Source organism: Euleptes europaea, chromosome 21 (genome assembly GCF_029931775.1).
Source record: "Euleptes europaea isolate rEulEur1 chromosome 21, rEulEur1.hap1, whole genome shotgun sequence".
NCBI classification, from domain to species: Eukaryota; Metazoa; Chordata; class Lepidosauria; order Squamata; family Sphaerodactylidae; genus Euleptes; species Euleptes europaea.
The window spans coordinates 3,177,354-3,196,175 of NC_079332.1; the positions used below are offsets into that span (position 1 = coordinate 3,177,354).

At 46.6% G+C, this 18,822-nt stretch overlaps 1 protein-coding gene across 1 annotated transcript in view; it reads left to right on the plus strand.

Annotated features, from left to right (window-relative positions):
* MRTFB (myocardin related transcription factor B) overlaps nt 1–17,477 on the plus strand; it is a 60,502-nt gene extending 43,025 nt beyond the window's left edge. Inside the window, exons 7-15 of the mRNA XM_056866566.1 lie at nt 1,219–1,400; nt 5,029–5,172; nt 6,856–7,103; nt 8,584–8,737; nt 9,901–10,902; nt 14,556–14,711; nt 15,501–15,638; nt 16,100–16,160; nt 16,942–17,477. Of these exons, the coding sequence (XP_056722544.1) occupies nt 1,219–1,400; nt 5,029–5,172; nt 6,856–7,103; nt 8,584–8,737; nt 9,901–10,902; nt 14,556–14,711; nt 15,501–15,638; nt 16,100–16,160; nt 16,942–17,477 (2,621 nt within the window). The remainder of the gene's footprint in view (nt 1–1,218; nt 1,401–5,028; nt 5,173–6,855; nt 7,104–8,583; nt 8,738–9,900; nt 10,903–14,555; nt 14,712–15,500; nt 15,639–16,099; nt 16,161–16,941) is intronic.
* Nucleotides 17,478–18,822: the final 1,345 nt, after the last annotated feature.

Genomic DNA, 18,822 nt, shown 5'->3' on the forward strand with positions numbered 1-18,822 from the left:
GTTAGAGAGCTGCGACTTGTGAACTTGACCTTAAGGGACCTTCCGGACAGTGAGGTGCTTGACATGTAATAAATGTTACTTAATTGTAGCTGGCAAGTCAGATGGCTTTCCTCTAGACCTCGCCTCTTTTGCTGGGATGCCACATTTAGCCAGTTCTGAAGCAAACATTTTGTTGTTGGGGAAAATGTGCCCTGCCAACCCCCCCCCCCCAACCTGGCACATCTGTTACAATTGCAAGGGCTGTGGTGTATAAAACTACCTGAGTACCCGCAGGCTCCTACTGGACAGTGCCTGCGATGTCATCATCGGCCAGTGGCGTGATTCCTTTCCACCACTCCCATGCCATTGGGTGGCATTTTAGTAGCCTGGCATTCTTCTGAATCATTTGCTAAGCCGCACACTCTCCCCTTTGCAACACACATTTCCCTCCAGCTTTACTGAAAACAGCTCCTGTGAAGAGATGGTGCAGTATTAGTGCTGGATGGGTGCAGAAGTTACTGTGGGCTTTCCAGCATTGGGAACGATACATTTGCATGTTGGTTCTTAGGGGTGTCTGGAGCTGGTGCATCTCTGACCCACTCGGTCCATGTGCAAACATAACTTCAGACCCTGTTGGTCCCTTAATTGCCCTGCTGGCGACCCAAGATATAAGGTAGCTTTTTTTTTTTTCAAAGTTCACCCCCAACCCAGCCTTTTTAAATACCCTTGTTCTGAAAAAGCAATCTTTTTGCAATCTTTTTTTATTATTAAGGATGCTAAGTAGGCAACGTTACTGTCTTAATGGGTCACTCCTATATCTGTCTGACTCCGTTCCTCCCCAGGAGTAGTTTTTTTTCTCAGCTGGGGTAAACACATTCCTTTACGCAGGTCACTTTTTTACTGCCCTTTTCGTTCCATCCAGCTTGACTGTGAGCATATTGGGGAAAGTGTTGGTTTATGTAAAATGTCAACAGTACGTACACAAACAGTGCCATCCTAAGTCAGGTTACACCCTTCAAAGCCCATTGACTTCAGTGGACTTAACAGGGTGTAACTCTGCTCGGGACAGCTTCAAATGTCTCGGTAGCAACTAGGAGCGAAATCGAGTAATCCTCAACAGGGTAGTATGGAAAACGATTATGGACAAGGGCAGTCTGTTGCTTGCGAATAACGTGCTTTCACTCTGTCTGATCGTGGCGCTAAAAGAAGAATGTGTGTCCCCCCCTGCTTGCCTTTCAGCGGTCGGTCAGGAGAGCTACCCTCAGGCTTTGGAGGATTTCTCCTTCGACGAGGACAGCAGCGATGCTTTGTCTCCCGATCAGCCAGCTAGTCAGGAGTCCCAGGGCTCTGCGGCATCCCCCGGTGAGGCCAAAGTGAGGGAAGCGCCGTCTCCAGCCACGCCAGCCTCCTCTGCTAACCAGGTAATGCGCTCGGATCCACGTCGCGACCCCTAGCATTGAGCTGTTTTGTGGAGGAGTAATTCGTTAGAGAATATTTTCTCTTGATTTCGGCAAACGTCTGGTTATGTTTTGATTACACCCTGAAGGCTTGGGGGGTTAGGGAACATTCCCTGCTTCAGGTTGGTCTATCTGTTCACGCCAGTTGCACATTCACGCGCAGCAAGCCAGCCTCAGGGCTTGCTCGGGAGCAGGAGACTGTGTTCTCTGTGCCATTCCGCAGCACAAGACTCAACAGGATTTTTCTTTGCCAAGAAAAAAAAATTCTACAATGAAAAAAAAAGTTCTAATGAAATGTACATACCATGGTGTATTTTGCACAATATGTCAGGGTGTTATGATGATATTTTGCCAGCCTGCTTTCTTCAACTTGGCGTAGATGCAAGTGCTTCGTAATGGAATTAGAAGCAGCCCTGACCTGGATAGCTCCAGCTCGCCTGATCTCAGATCTCAGACGCTAAGCAGGGTCGACCCTGGCAAGTATTTAGATGGGAGACCTCCAAGGAATACCAGGGTCATGATGTGGAGGCAGGCAAGGGCAAAACCACCTCTGAATGTCTCTCACCTCGAAAACCCCAACAGGGGTCACTATAAGTCAGGTGTGACTTGAAGGCCAAAAAAAAAAAAATCCCATCATTCACTTGGTCGAACCCATTCTCCAAGACCTAGTATTGTGTTCCCTTCTGGCACGTGTGGCAGGCCTCTTGTATGGAAGTGCTGTCAAAAACAGAGTTTGGTTTCAACTGAGGATTCGAGAGCAGTGTGATTGGACCTTGCTCCGTTCTGTGCAGCGTAAGAAAAAAATAAAGAAACTTGGATTTCCCATTTTCAGGCTGCCCCATTCTGCATACTTATTGAAGTGTAGGTAGGGTAGAGGATGTTGAACAAAAGTGAATAATAAATAAATGTTATTTGCGGCTAATATGCCAGATAAGACAGAAACTGACCATACGGAGTAGATGTTTACAACCAAAGCCAACAAAATTAGGAATCACCCAATTTTACGCTTCCACAGATTAGGGAACATTGAGGCGACGTAGCTTCATTGCTACTGCACCATATTTTGCAACCTGGGTGGTGATTGGTGAGCTGACTCCCAGCAGAAACCTTCTGGTCCATTCACTCCCATCAACAGAGCCCATTTCCCTAATCAAAGGGTCAATAATACTGAAGCGGGCTGACTTGTAGAGGGGACATCTAAAAAATACATGCTCAGTGGTTTCCAGCTCCCCTGTGTTACACGGGCAAAGTCTCTCCACCCTGGGGATCTTCTTAAATCTCCCTTCTAATATGGCAGATGGTAGGGTTGCACATCTGGCCGGCGTATAGGCCCTCCAAAAGTGAATAATATAGTCTAATATTCTACCCTGTTCATTTTTAGCTGAGAAAATGTTCAGCGGAGATCAGTGTCTGTCGCGCACACTCTTTTCTGTAGAAAAGTATGCTTACAGAATATATGTGCGCTTATTGTAAAAAAAAAAAAAAAAAAAGATTAACACAGCCAGAAACAGTGTGCATTCAAATAGTATATATCAAAATTTACTTAAATTTAGGCAAGTGTTTTCAAGATTCTATGCCGGTTATCCTTCTGGCTGGATGCGGATACAGAAACCTGTGCCAGATTATAGCCTGCGTATTTAATATTTCTTCATATGTGCAATCAAATCATTAGCCAAGAAAAGAAATTTTGTTTTCATTGCAGCCATTATAAAAATGAAGGGTGTTTTTTTGGGGGGGAAGATAAACTTTCATGTACTTGTCCGAAAACTGGATGAAGCAAGTAGTTGCACAACATCAGGTGTTCCTAGTATTGTGTTACATCTGACTAATTTTTAAGTGATATTCAAGAACATTAATTTATATAATTCCTTTTAAAGATGTTTGCCGAAAAATATTTCTGTGCTGGAAACCATGGGGCTTAGTTTGGGGTGGGGGGGGAGAAACAACAGCCAAGCTCCAAATATCTGTCTCAAGGCACAGAATGTGTACTGTGCGCTCCTTTGGCAAGAATTAGTCTTTTGTAATTTTGAAAGGTTTGAACCCAATCTTTATGAGGTTCCCTAAGACTAAACAAGATCCAGGAAAACAGTTTTCCAAAGGATTGTTGTTGGCTTTCTGAAATGAAAAGCAGCTCAAAATCGGGGGTGGGGGGATAGCCCTAGCTTCTTTTCCATCCATGGGGGGGGGGGGACATACATGGGGAAGGAATACAAAAAAGTCTTGTGGGGGAAAAACAATAGCCTATTGCAGGCCTTGATAAATTTTCTTTGCCTCTAGGGGCTAGCCCCTAGATTTTGGAAGGATTTGGAAATTTGGAAGGATTTAGGCGCCAGATCTTTTTTTCAGCCTTCGGGGTTTTGTAGCTTAGTGATCGTGTCCTCTAATTATTGCTGCCACAAAACCTAGTACTTGTCATTTTATTTGAACTATGATATGACAAAAACATTAAGAGTATATAAATAAATATTGGGGGGGTCATCCTAATAAAAACTTCACAATGAAATCATTGCTGAAATTGCTAGCTGCCACAATGAAATTTCAAGGCACTGGCACCTGGGATTTTTTTAAATCCTGGCCTGCCCCATTGGTTGTTTCTTCATATTTCACAATCCACTTGCATGTCAATTTACAAAGTACAAGAAAATTATAGATTTTCATGTGACTAGAGATCATTCAGTCATTCAGTGTCACATGTAGGGAACAAACCAAATATTGCACATGAATCGCTGAAACATGTATCCAGGCCTTTAAATTGTCTTCTTTCTTTTTTTTTTGCATTTCCTTTCTTTAAAAGGTAAATTAAACATTCAGTTAATATTCTTTCTGCTAATAAGTGCTAAAGACCACGTTTCCAGCAATCCTTTACCTTAGAGAGAAATAGGAAGGAAGAAAATTAAGTGTGTGGAATCAGACCCTTAAGGGCGGGGACCACATTTGATATCTTGTCCCTCTTGGCTGCCTCTGATATGTTTAGATACAATTAGCACTGAAGAAGATGCTCAAACCTTTTAAAGGAAAACAGTCTTCCTTCAGCCCATTGGCTTTAGGTGGAATGTTGCCATCTCTCTTAAATGTACCAGAATTGGTTTTTAAATGACAAAGGCATTTTTTTCCCGTATGGGTCTTGGGAAATTTGGAAGGATTTTACTGCTCTGATTCTCCTTGGATTATCTAAACAATATGAATTATCTTAGACCAGCAAATGCCTGTGGCTGGAAAAGGGTACAGGAGGGAAAAAGTCTTTACACAACGAGTGATTGAAATGTGGAGTTTGCTACCAGAGGGCGTAATGATGGCCACAGGCATGGACAGTTTTAAAAGAGATTCATGGAGGATAGGTCTCTCAGTGGCTACTAGCTGTGGTAACTAAAGGGAGCCCCCATATTCAGAGGCAGTAAACCTGTGCCAGGAAGCAACATCAGCAGAAGGCCTCAGCCTCCGTGCTCTGTTGTTGGCCCTGCAGAGTAACAGGTTGGCTGCTGTGAGACATGATTCTGGACTAGATGGACTGATCTGGTCTGATCGGGCAGGGCTCTGATGTTCTTATGTTTATTTCTAACGTTGGTTTCTTGCTTTTTAAAAAAAAAATCAGTATCCTCCGTTAGCATCATCAGTATCTGAATTTTTGAAGCCGTCTGTCATTGATCAGCACACTTCCCATCCTACAACTGCTGCTCCTCTTACCACAAATGCCGTGTCTACAGTGAAACATTGCAGTGGGCCGACACTGGTAAAGGTAGGTGAGGGGCAGAAAAAGTATTTTTTTGGGGGGGGGGGTTCAGGTTTTTAAATCCCTGGTTTTGTGTCCCACGGAGACCTAGTATTCTCAGTGTTTCTGCAAGATAAACATCTGTACAGTTGTCATTGCTGTAGAAATATATTTTTCCCCAGATTTACCACCAAGGTTTGCTTATGCTGCCAGCTGGATTAGCATCTCTTCCAAAAGAATTCAGGAAAGGATATCCTCTGCCAGTATCTGTAAAATTGTTTTATAAGGCATTTCCATAAGTCCAGCAGAAACGGGGAGATGATATCACCTGTAAGCAGGGCCAATTTTTGCTGCAGTTATTAAATGCATTTGAAAGCCTCTATACTGAACAACGTCTGAGGCTCTAAGATGGGCCCTTGTCATGCGATTGTCCTTAAGGAAGCCCGGGTTCCTCAAAAAGTTGGTGTGTCCACTGTGCTGACTCTCCTGCCCCTGACAATTCCAGGAAATGCCACATCTCCGTTTCCAGGAGCGTTGCAAGGGCGCCAAGTCAATTTGCTCTGGCGAGGAACTTTAAATTTCCTACAATTGTAACACTGGGCCGTGAGTTGCCTTTTCGGTTAGAAAAATGGCACGCAGTCCGGCACAGAAATGACGGCCAATTCCATGTGGCATCTGCTCCCTTTCGGAAAGGAGCAGTTTTCTGTCCCAGAGCTGTGCGTTGTTCCAGGTTGGCGGGACAGTCTGTGAGCTCATATCGCCAAGAGAAAAAAAACAGCATGCCTGAAATGTTCCTCTCGTCAGAATATGTCGAAGGTGGCCCTTTGAAGCGTCAGCTGCCTTCCAGTGGATCTGACTGGTGTTAACCAGTAACTGCAGAACCCTTTGGTGGGATCTAAAGAGGAACACGGATGAGGCCAAGTCAAGCCATGAAAATTTCAGCAACGGACTTTTTTGAGCTCCCTGAACCCCCTTGTACTTTTTCCTGACCACTTGGGCATTTCTTTAGTTCTCTGAACTCGGCATTCTCTTTAATACAAAGAGACAACCTTTAATAAAGTCACTGTTTACTTTGATGGTGACAGTGTTGGCTTCCGTTTTAATTTTATCGCTGAAAAAATACATCGGATATTTCTGTGTTGAGCGCCTCATTCCTCATAGTGCCTCATGCTTTACTTCCCCACAGTATTGAAGAGAGCTTTACAGGGGGGTCCTCAGTCCAGCGGCACCTTTCTAAGTCCATTGACATCCATGAGCTTAGAAGGGTGTCTCTCTGCTTAGCGCAGCACCTGCAGTGTGAGTGCGGGTGTCTTGTACGTGTGTATTTTATCATAGAATCAGAATCATATAGTTGGAAGGGACCACCAGGGTCATCTAGTCCAACCCCCTGCACAATGCAGGAAATTCAGAACTCCCCCCCCACACACCCCCAGTGACCCCTACTCCATGCCCAGAAGATGGCCAAGATGCCCCGCCTCTCATGATCTGCCAAAGGTCACAGAATCAGCATTGCTGACAGACGGCCATCTAACCTCTTCTTAAAAACCTCCAGAGAAGGAGAGTTTACCACCTCTCGAGGAAGCCTGTTCCACTGAGGAACCGCTCTAACTGTTAGAAAATTCTTCCTAATGTCTCAATGGAAACTCTTTTGATTTAATTTTAACCCATTGTTTCTGGTCTGACCTTATTTCGCTTTCTGTCTCCAAATAGCAGCCTCACCCCAAGAACCCAAGCGAAAAGCCTCGGAGCAAGAAGTGCAAAGACCCCAAGCCCAGAGTGAAGAAGCTCAAGTACCACCAGTACATCCCCCCGGACCAGAAAGGTGAGAAGACTGAGCCGCCGATGGACTCCAACTATGCCCGTTTGCTCCAGCAGCAGCAGCTTTTCTTGCAACTGCAGATCCTGAGCCAACAGCAACAACACTACAACTACCAGACGATTCTTCCCGCCCCACTCAAGTAGGTCAAGCCTGAGCAGGGCTGTTGTGGTTGTTGTTGTTTTAATCCTCCACGGGAGAGGAGCAAGTCTCTGGTAGGGAGAAATCTCTGCTGCCGCGCCCTCATGGCCATTGTGGGATTTTGCAGCGGGTTGGGGAGAAAGCAGGTTGCCGGATCGGAGGAGATTTCAGTTAGAAGAGAGCAGTTTGGAGAAAGTTGGGGGAACCTGCCATGTTTCTGCATATTGGAGCAGCATGAGTTCCGTGCCACGGGTGGGGGTCATGTCCTCATACACCCATGTTAATACTGAGACTTTGTAAGATTTAAGCTCTTCAGCCCAAAGCTGTGATCTGCTGTGCAGGACAAAAAATGGAGACAATTGGCGCGAGGGTTATTGTGGTGCCACAGCTGGACACATGCGTGCCCCCGAGGTGATCCAACAGCACTATGTATGAGTCAGATGTGTGTGTGAGGGGGGTGGCCTGTGACAACACGAAACACAATGCTGCCCATGTAAACACGACCGGGACCAGCTCCCAGATTTACACGCACCGTGTGAATGCCAAAGCCCGTAGCCTGAACAGACTTCAAAATACCAACCAACTTGACTTGGCGAGCGATTAAAGGCTGGCGTGTCTAGGGTTGGGCTGCGAGGTGCTGCCATCAGAAAGAAACGGTGACCTGGTTTTGCCTCGTGCGAGCTACTGTTCATGTTGAGCATGTAGCACAGAGGTCTTCATTTCATAATCCAAAGCTGAACTGTGTCTCGTGGGCGCAGCCCTGCTCTGAGGATTGTGGGGAAAGTGGCAGGGGTAGCTCTTTCAGTGTTAAAAAGGTAGGCTGCTGCTGTACTGGGAAATTATTCTGATAGAGCCCGCCAGTTTTCCTTATCAGTTTGTGCACAATCCTTTTGGGATGATGAGATGTAGGTTGGTTCCAACCACAATGTGCTTCAATGCATAGAAAAGTGATTTTTGGATCCAGAGTATGAAAAACTTTGCATGTTTATATGGTGTACTGGGTAAGAGCGGTGGTTTGGAGCCGTGGATTCTGATCTGGAAAACCGGGTTTGATTCCCCACTCTTCCACGTGAGCGGCGGAGGCTAATCTGGTGAACTGGATTTGTTTCCCTACTCCTACACATGAAGCCAGCTGGGTGACCTTGGGCAAGTCACACACTCTCAGCCTCATCTACCACACAGGGTGTCTGTTGCAGGGAGGGGAAGGGAAGGCGATTGTAAGCTGGTTTGAATCTCTCTTAAGTGGTAGAGAAAGTCGGCATATAAAAGCCAACTTCATCATCATCATCATCATCTCATTCTAACGTGAATTCCTTCCCAACATTTTCATCTATAATATTTTTGACATTATAGTCTGACTCACGTCACGTATATGAAATGTTTCAGAGCTCAATGGAAGTTGACTTGTTAAAAATCGTGATGTAACAGAGGAGAGCCTTTGGTGTGAGCTTTATTTATGTGTATTTCTTTTTCCTCTAAAGGCCAGTAAGTGACAATCAGGGCACCTGTGGGAATGCACAACTGACAACTTTGAACAACAGCACATTGTCAGCGGCAGCCGGCACGCAAAGACAGAACAATACTATCTCCAATAGAAAACTGGGACCTCTGCCTCCTAGCTTGGATGACTTAAAGGTAAACACGAGTACCGCACTGACTTCCTGCATTGAGCAGGGGGTTGGCCTGCGTGGCCCCTTCCAACTCTATGATTCTCGCAAGTGACTGTTTTTGGTGCAAGAGGAATGCACCTCTGTTTCCTCACACACACACACACACACACACACACACACACACACCTTCACAGCTTCACTTGGCTGCTTTGGCCCCCTTTTTGAAAAAGTTCTTCCAGCCAATCTGGGATCACATAGTCTGGGATGATGCCCTATTGCTACGTGGCCAGTCAAAATTAATGGTGTGATGTCATCATACACCCAGTTCCTGGTGAAGGCAATGCTAGCTGGAAGACCCAAGAAGTGATACGTTCCCTGAACAGTATATATAATGACTTGGTTTCTTGGCACTGACGTTGTGTTTGAAACATGACAGAGGCAAATCCAAGTTTTCCTACCTGTACCTGGACGTTATATGTACCAGGTCCTACCTGGACCTAGTACATATAAAAGGCAGAGTAACAACCAACTGTGTCTGCACTGTATGGCTCAAGATAACATAGCACCTAAGAATAAGAAGAATAGATAAAATGAATGAATGGATGGGTTTTATTTGCAGTCAAAGACCAATAAATGCACACTATATGTAACAGCCTTACAGCATTTCAAATAAAATAGAATATACGATCTGAAGAGAAACCAGAGTATAATAAAATAAAATATAAAAACTTATCAAAATTAAAATCAAATTACCGCATAGTAATTTAACTATTATCTCTTTCCTATAATCAAAAAAGCCATCAGTTTTCTCCACTTTTGAAATCCAGTAGTTGAAACTCAACTTTATCTGCATCTTTGCTTTTTAATTTACCACGTGCTTTTAATCTCCGCAACGCACAATTTGGCAACCTGTCTTGTAGTCAAAGGGTTTTCGTCTGCCAATAGTTTTCCAAGTTTATATTTGTTAGGATAACCAGATATGTTTTCCAATAGTGGGGATAATATGGCGAGTCGAAGCTGATTATTAATAGGGCATTTAAAGAAAATATGCCCCCTGGTCTCTACTTCTCCGAGTTCGCACAGACAGATCCTCCTCGCAAGCGGAATCTTATTATAGAATAGATAAGATTAGCCTGTGGAGTTTGTAAGAATTTTTCATTTCTGGTTCTCCCCCCCCCCCCATCTCAGGTAGCTGAACTGAAAATGGAACTAAAGCTAAGGGGATTACCTGTGTCTGGAACTAAAATGGATCTTATTGAGCGTTTGAAACCCTATCAGGATCTTAACAACAATTCCGTCAGCACAAGCAATGCGCCGGCCGTCACGACGTCCGCTAACAGTATGAGTAATCCTGGGGAAGCAGCCGCCGTATTCCCTGTCGGTATGTTAAATAAGCCAGCAGTTACGTCCGTCCCCTGCTTTTCTTCGGAAGCCCCGTCTGTTGGAACTGGCAGCAAACCAACGTACATGGAATGCCTCAGTTCCCCCCTGCCCATTTCCCCGTCTCCTTCGGAGCAGTCGAATCTCAGCGCCGACGACACTAACATGGCAGACACTTTGTCCGAAATCATGACCCTGATGTCACCGCCGCAGCTCCCAGGCGCGTCCCCGGTGAGGGCAAGCGAGGACGGCCACGTGGATGGAGGCACGGGACTTGCGGCGGCTGAGAAGGACCGCAGGCTCAAAGAAAAAGAGAGGCAGATTGAAGAGCTCAAGAAAAAACTGGAACAAGAGCAGAAGCTGGTGGAAGTGCTGAAGATGCAGCTGGAAGTGGAAAAGAGGGGTAACCAGCAGCCCTCCCCGGCGGGTTCGGCGCCTGTTTTGAACCGGAAGCCCGTCGGCGCAGCTGTCAAAGAGGAAGGCGCGTTAGTGGATTGCTCTGATGCGAGACGATCCCTGCCTGAAGCCGGCCAATCTGCAGGACAGCCCGCCTCCGCGGGGGTCCAGAATCTCATTGCCAAAAAAGCCCTTGTTATCAAGCAGGAGGTTCCTCTGGCCAAAGTGGAGCCCCAGAGCATCCTCTCTCAGTTTTACGTCGGCTCGCAGAGGCAACCTCAGACCGCCGTGGTGGCTCAGCCGCAGGCTGTCCTGACTGCTCAGGGAACAGCCCAGCTGCTTCTGCCGCTCTCTCTCCAGGGTCCAAACCCAGCCACTTCAATGCAGCTCCCTGTTGGCAACATCCAGGTACAGGTAGGAAAACTTTCCTCTTCTTTGGGTTAGAGCCGCTGAAAACACAGGTAATTTCTACGCTGCATTTCCTGGGGGAGCTGGCGGTTTATGGATTCAGCGATCATAAAATAGTGACCTTTTTAAAACTGGAAGGATGGACCAGCAGAAGAGCAAAGAACTATTTTGTAGAAGAACATTTGGGGAAATGGGATGCTGGAGAAATGGGTTTTCTGACAATGAAAACATTTTTATTTGGTATAGAGCAACCAGGTGCGGCTGTTCGAGTCAGGGCTGCATATTTTCTCTCCACCATTTCCCCAAGTTCATATGGTCCTCCATAGAAGGAAAATATAACTGGCAGCATATGGATTTCCACCTGGGTAAAGAGCAGCTCTGGGAACCTGTTTAAAGTTGGGAAAATGGGGGGAACAGGTTTTTGAAAACTCTCTCAATCCATATCAAGGCCCCTATGGCAGTGGTTTAGTAGGGGAGTACATTTGGATGCCACTACTCAAAATCCAGTTTGAACGTGTCCTGTTCAGTGCCCTTAGGGGAGCCACTGGCCTGAAGGAAATTACCTCTGGCTTTTGCCAAGAGACAGGTTAGCACACATCTGAATGTTCTTTTCGGTGGCTTTGCTACATCTGTAACAGTAGTCTGCTTTTCACTTTCTCTGGCACAGGGTGGTGAGGGTTAAGGGAACAGCAAGGGGAGAGGTTAACAGATCATTTAATCCTGTAGTGAGGGAACATTGTGTGTACGGAGATTAAGACAAGATGTTTTGCACCTGCAAGTTCATACTTTTTAAAGAAAGTGCTCCTTCTTGTACTTTGGAAAATTTGTGAGGTTTTGCCCAAGCCCTCTCCCACCGTGTTTTCCCAAGGGTTATGAGTAGGGTTGCCAACCTCCAGGTACTAGCTGGAGATCTTCTGCTATTACAGTGATCTCCAGCCGATAAGAGATCAGATCACCTGGAGAAAAGGGCTGCTTTGGCAATTGGGCGCTATGGCATTGAAGTCCCTCCCCTCCCCAAACCCCACCCTCCTCAGGCTCTGCCCCAAAAATCTCCAGGTGTTTCCCAACTTTGAACTGGCAGCCCTAGTTATGAGGAATAAGGTGGTTGAACACAAGCACATGCTGGGCCAGCAGAACTTACCATGCAGTTATAGTATAAAAAAAGGCTCACATTCACCCCCAGCAGTGCTTAATTTCTTTATCTGTAAAGGAGACGTCTCGTCATCTTACAGGAGGAGCCATTGCTCAAAGACAGAATGCATTCTTTGCGTGTGGAAGGTCTGAGGATTAGTCTTGAACATCCCTGACTGAAAGGGTCTTGATTAACAGACCTGGGAGAGACCTTTGTGGAAGACTTGGGGCAAGCCACTGCCCGCCTGAGTGCGTAGGACTGGACAAGAGGGAATGGTGGCCTGACTTGACATTTGTGGCACCATTGTATGTTTCATTGGTCAGGCCAAGAGACAAAAACTGAATAGAATGTGCCCTGGGAGGCCCTGCTGCTGTCGGTCAAGCTGCCATTTTCTGTCTCCTGTGAAATCAAGCCATTCTCTCCCTCCCATAGGCTCAACCACAACCAGGAATTCCAAGCGTGGCACAAATGTCGACTTCTTCCAGCTTGGTCCAGACAGGGCCACAGATGCACGCTTCACCCCCTAAACCAAACAGTCCCCAACAGCATGTTCTTGGTCAGACCCCACAGAACCGAAAGGTTGGTGAATCGCCACCCGAGCAGCAGCAGCGATTTAATGTCCTGCCTTTGTGGCTTGTATATTTGCCCGTGTGCTCCGTAAGTAGGTGATCTTCTGTTAAGCAGGGCACTCTGTGGAACTGGCTGCTAGACTTAGTATTGTAAGTATTGTTAGTAGTATTGTTCTGTCACTTAGATTCAGGCTGGAGTTTCTCCGTGTGAGAATACCTAAGACAGCAGTAGCATGAATGCACTCTCAAATGCCTGACAATGGTGTGTGCAGTATTCTGTGGAGCTGGCAAATAATCCCATGTTCTTGAAAGTCAGTCTTGCTAAAATATCAAGTCAGTGACACTTGGGGACAGTTCTCCTACCAGAAGCTGATCAGTGAACAGCAAGCTCGATTTTGTGTCTGCTTGGTGAAATGACGTGGCAACCGGTCTCAGTCGCTGGCAGATTTTCTGATTTAAACATCTCTTGCTTCTTAATTTGTTTCAAGCTGTGGCCTGTTCAAGCAGACCATGAATTTTGTTTCGGAGTAGGAAGCCTTCTGTCCGTTGAAGGTTGTACAGCCTCACCTAAGCCTGTTCTGTTGGAGGAAGGCTTCTTAACTGAGTGGAGCGATGGGATATAAATCCTTGGTTTCAGTCCTGCACCTTGCACCAGCTGGCACAACCCCCCCCCCCGAATGGAGATAGAATCATAGAATGATAGAGTTGGAAGGGACCACCAGGGTCATCTAGTCCAACCCCCTGCACAATGCAGGAAATTCCACAACTACCTCCCCCACACACACCCAGTGCCCAGAAGATGGCCAAGATGCCCTCCCTCTCATCATCTGCTTAAGGTAATAGAATCAGCATTGCTGACAGATGGCCTCTGCTTAAAAACCTCCAGGGAAGGAGAGCTCACCACCTCCCGAGGAAGCCTGTTCCACTGAGGAACCGCTCTATCTGTTAGAAAATTCTTCCTAATGTCTAGACGGAAACTCTTTTGATTTAATTTCCACCCATTGGTTCTGGTCCGACCTTCTGGGGCAACAGAAAACAACTCGGCACCCTCCTCCATATGACAGCTGTTCAAGTATTTGAAGATGGTTATCATATCCCCTCTCAGTCTTCTTCTTTTCAGGCTAAACTTACCCAGCTCCTTCAACCTTTCCTCATAGGACTTGGTCTCTAGACCCCTTCACCATCTTTGTTTACCTCACCTTAGGGACCCAACAGCATTTTTTGAACAGGCACTAGCACACAGCTGGCTACTCAGATAATCCACACTTTGGGGGCCCTGGGTGCTGTTGGCCTCTTGGATGCCCAAGATGACCCATAGAGGGATCTCTGGGCTCAGTGGGAGCCACCCCTCCCCACTCACACACATGCATTCGCCCTGTTGGTATGCAGCGTGTCACTTGCTATTTAGCCAGCGCTAAAGGGAGTTAATTTTGATGACGGTCTGGTTAACGATCATCCGTCAGTTTCAGGCATGGCTGTCGCAAGACGTCCCATGGGCAACCTGAAGAGTGTCCATAGCCTGCGGCTGGTGTATCATCTGACTGCTCATCTTACCACGGGGAGGGGGAACCACTGGGGCCAAACTATATTGCAAGAAGTGCTCCAGCTTGAAAGCCCAGTTAGTAGTTCAGAGATTTAAAGCATTAAACAGCATGGGAAGACCCCCCCTCTCTTACCCAGCCTGCTTCTTTGACCCTTAAGGTCAAGGGCAAAGTCCTCCACCACAGTAATTTTCACACATGGGAGCCTGAAGCCGTCTTTTTTTCCATCCTGATTGTCCATCATGGGAGGCTTTTCAAAGGCTGGGGAGGCATTTGGGTTCTCTCCAGACTCAATTACTTTCCGATTGATCGTAGCCATCGCTGGCTGTGTTAGAAACTGTTTTGCTATCATTGTAAACCATGTTTGCGTTATTTAAAGTACATGTAACCGGTTTAAACCATTTCTGTTTTTTACAGGTATTTCCTTCTACCTCACCAAACGCAGTGTTTTCCTATCAGAACCAGTCTGTGACAACTCTGCCGCAGCCATTGTTTAGCCAAGTGTCGAGCGCAGCTGTTCACTCAGGAAACCAAGTCCCCATGGTGCAGAACGGACCCAGCGCTCCTCAGAAGGTAGATCCCCTCCTCCGTTCCACTGGCTGCTTAGCGCTGCAGAGAGGATTTGTCTGTCATGGTTGTAAGTGACGGGCCCGTCATACACGGGCCTGCTTTGGAGGGGGCACGTTGTGGTATTCTGGCTGTGAGATTAGTTGACATTCAAGAAGTTCGTTCTAAGTTTATCTGCCCCTGGCTTAGTCAGCACTCCAGCCATACAGGTCAGGAGTACACTAAAATGTTGCTTATAAACTAAAATCCACAGGTTACAGTAGGAACGGCTAAAGTTTTGTGCAGCCGCCAGTAGAATCCATCAGACGCTGTTGAGCTCATCAGTAGGTCAATAATTTTAAGGGGTAGTATATATAGTTTGCAAAGAGTGCAAACAACTTTTTTTTTAATATTTGTAGAAACTTGTGGGTAGAGCTTAATACTAAGGGTTTTAGTGGTAAATTGTTAAGAGCTGTGCTGGTCTATGATTATTTTTAATAAAGATTGATTGATTGGTTGGTTGGTTGGTGGCCTCTTGCTTCTTGACAAGAACTTTGGGGACTCGAGAGTGTTCAGGATAGGGTGGGATCCAGACCCAAATCGGTGTGAATCCAGAATACTGCGGGCTATACCAATTGCTCAACCGTAAATAATGCATCTTTTTGCTAGCTCGAGGGTGGGGTTTGCGTGGGTGGGATGGTAACACGCTTCATGGTTCGAAAGGCAAAGAAGGCTTTCTGAATCTCTGTAGGCCTCTCTTCTAAGGCCTGCTTGCCACTGCCTTTCTTTGCTGAACGTTGCTCTTGTTTCACGCAGCCTGCCTCCCCGCCTCAGTCCCAGCATTACGGCATCCAGCAGCCTCTCTTCAGCCGCCCGGTCGCCAAGGCAAAAGACCCCCCGCGCTACGAAGAAGCCATAAAACAGACGCGCAGCGTGCAGGCTTCTCAACGAGAGGTAGGGTACACACCAGGAGTAATGGCTGACACGTTTAGCCATGCTAGGTAGAACAATCATGCTCTTGTTTGGCCTGTGCACCTATAGGAGCAGCCAGCGGGAGGATAAAGGTGATGTGCCCCCCTTTGTTTTTTGACCCCAGCAGCATCTTCTTCAGAACTCTTCATCTCTCTGGGACTGCCTGTCCTCTCTAGTAGGCTGTAGCACCGTGTCACTCGTAGAAAGGTTCCTTGGGGGAATCCTTTCTACGAGTGACATGGTGCCCTTTCTGCTGTCTAGTGCCAGTGGAATCTTGAATATTAGCTACATTCTAAATACAAAGAGAGAGAACATTGCAGCCACCCAAACGCCCGTCTCCACTGTGACCCTGACCTGCCGCTAGACCAGAAAATGGGCCCTCTTTCACAACTGCAGGTAGGGCTTGTGTGACGAGAGTCAATGAAAAACTCTGTGTGTTACAGATTTCCAGTGCGCACAGCCAGCAGATGGACGACCTCTTTGATATCCTCATTAAGAGCGGAGGTAAGTCATACCGAAGCAAAGAGCACCAGTGAAACGACGTCCTGTTTCGTGTAACCTGGGGTAGGGGGTGGGGTCGCTGTCGGAATCGCGGGGAGTGATGCGACGGAATCAACTATTACCTTTTTTTAAACGGATGAGCAAGTTGCGCCTGTTTTTGAATTCTTCATTGTGCAGCATAGAAAGGAAGCTAATTCTCATTGTGGCGTCGGCCATGCAAATACACTTCAGCTGCATCCATTGGGCAGCGTGCCAGTCTCAAACCCTTAAGCGCATCAGACAAGTTTATGATGGTTCGTTAACCAGCAGGGATTTACCATGTGTTTCATTGAGCTCGAGTAATAACCTGGAATCCACTGTGTTGAGGAGAGATCTTATTGCCATCAGTCAGCGCCACAGGTCTGCAGACCCAAAGCTGCTTTAAAGAGCCTTATGACAGCTCACTGCCAGGAGAAAATGATTGGCTCTCTGGCGAGGGACTAGCCATGCGAGTTCGTTGTGCAGGATAGACTGTGGAATGTGTCTCGTGAGCCACACCTGACACAATTATCCAGATGGTGGCAGCAAGGAGGTTTCATAACCTCCTTGTATTACACAAGGCACGATTAATTGCCTAGTAAGCATTCACTTCGTCCAAAAGTAATGTAGATTCAGCTTGCCAGGAGCATTAAAAACTCGATGACGCTTCACGCTCGAATGAGCAAGTGAATTTCTTTGCTACCAATTATGCTAGAAATAAAAGACCTTTACTGATCTGCATGTTGTCTTCCTTTCTCGCAAGCAGAGATTTCCCTGCCTACCAAGGAAGAACCTTCTCTGATTTCCAAAATGAGGCCGGTCACTGCCAATATCACCACCATGCCGGTGAACACGGTGGTGTCTCGTCCGCCGCCTCAAGTCCAAATGGCCCCTCCCCTCTCCTTAGAATCAACAAGCAATTTCTCGATATGTCTGGAGAACCAGCTGGAAGCCCTCTTGGAAGGGACTCTGCCTTCGGGGAACGAAATGCCTCCGGCGGGAAGCCGTGGCGAGGACAGAGAACCCTTCTCTCTCATCGAGGAACTTCAGAACGACCTCCTTAATCATTCGGGCATTATAGATCATTCGCAGTCACCTATGGAAACGTCCGACTCGCAGTTCACTACGACTAGCTCCTGTTTATCTCTCGATCTTCCAGACGCAAATTTAGATAACATGGAATGGCTAGATATTACCATGCCAAACAGCTCTTCGGGGTTGACTCCGCTCAGTGCTACGGCTCCGAGTTTGTTTTCCGCAGACTTCCTCGACCCCCAGGACCTGCAGCTGCAATGGGACTAAGCGCGCGGGCGGAACAGAGCGGAGCAGAGCGTGCTTTTGAAAGATCTTCTGACAGTACAGGTCCATGGTTTCATTATCCTGACGTTTGGGATCATGTTTTTAAATAATCTTTAGGGATGACATTTAAAAAAAAAAACATAAAAAGTGCTTCTAGACGGCAAGGATAAAAAAAAGCGATTAAGGATAAAAGCATAAGAAGGAGGCTTGGCAACCGTTAAACGTTTGATCCGTTAAGAGATATCGGATCTTAGTGTGTTGTAAGCAAAGACGGTAGTGTCTGATTGAGGGAAGGCTGGATAACACTCCACCCGACTGTTCCTGTGGACAGACTGAGCCGAGGCTAAGATGCATTTTGAAGAAGGTGTGGTTGGTAAATTTCAAGGCCCAGCTGCAACTGGCGACGTTTTGGATGGCTTCCTGGCTTTTGAAAGAAAATCCCCCCATATGCATGCGCGCCTGCACAAGCGCACCGCCAGCTTTTGCTTTAAAATCTTGACTCGAGACGTTAATGCGCGCCCAGGGGAAATATGGGAAGTGCAGCGGCTCATGCCAAAAATGCACAATGGGCTGCATGTTTTGGAAACAGGAAATATTGTGGAAATACCCGTTGTTCACCTATATGACTGACAGGGTAGCGTCAGACCATTATTTGTATATTTTCAGCCAGTTCTTCAATTCTTCTGGACAGGATTTCCTCCGAAGGTCTAGACAGATAGCTTATATAATTTTATTTGAACATCACTGGGGGCGGGGGGAGATATGCAGCACCTGTTTTCCTTTCAGTCTTCTGAATTGCCCACTTTTAAAAAGATTTTAAATAGTGAGTAGAAATGACAGGTGCTCCTTCTCCTCGACGCAACGAGAGGAGTTTGGCTCACTTAAGAAGGAGTTCTAATAGGGCAACACCTGTCAGTCAAGCTTCTGGGTGGTGCTCCTTGTAGGAATTGTGCAAGACCTTTAAAAGTTGCCAGGTACAGAGATTGGACCATCCACCCCACTTTTGTCTAGTGGGCAGAAGCTCTCTCCTGATTGCTTTTTAACCGGAGAGGCTAGGGCTGCAGTGCACCCCCTTCCCATTGGAGCTAATTCTTTGTTTGGGGGGTGGGTTGAGAAGGAAAGGCGCTTGGGTGCAGAAGCAAACATACAGCCTTCTACTGCTATAAAACTTGCTAGATATACAACATGGAACTGCACAGTTGTGCTAGATGACCTGACAGGCTGCTTAGCTTCTGAGCTACACCTAGAAACTCTATCGTTTTACAAGGTTCTTCTAATCCCCTGAAGGACTGTTGTGAAAACCAACTGTCCCACCGGGTCTGCATTTCAAACACCACTCAAACGATGA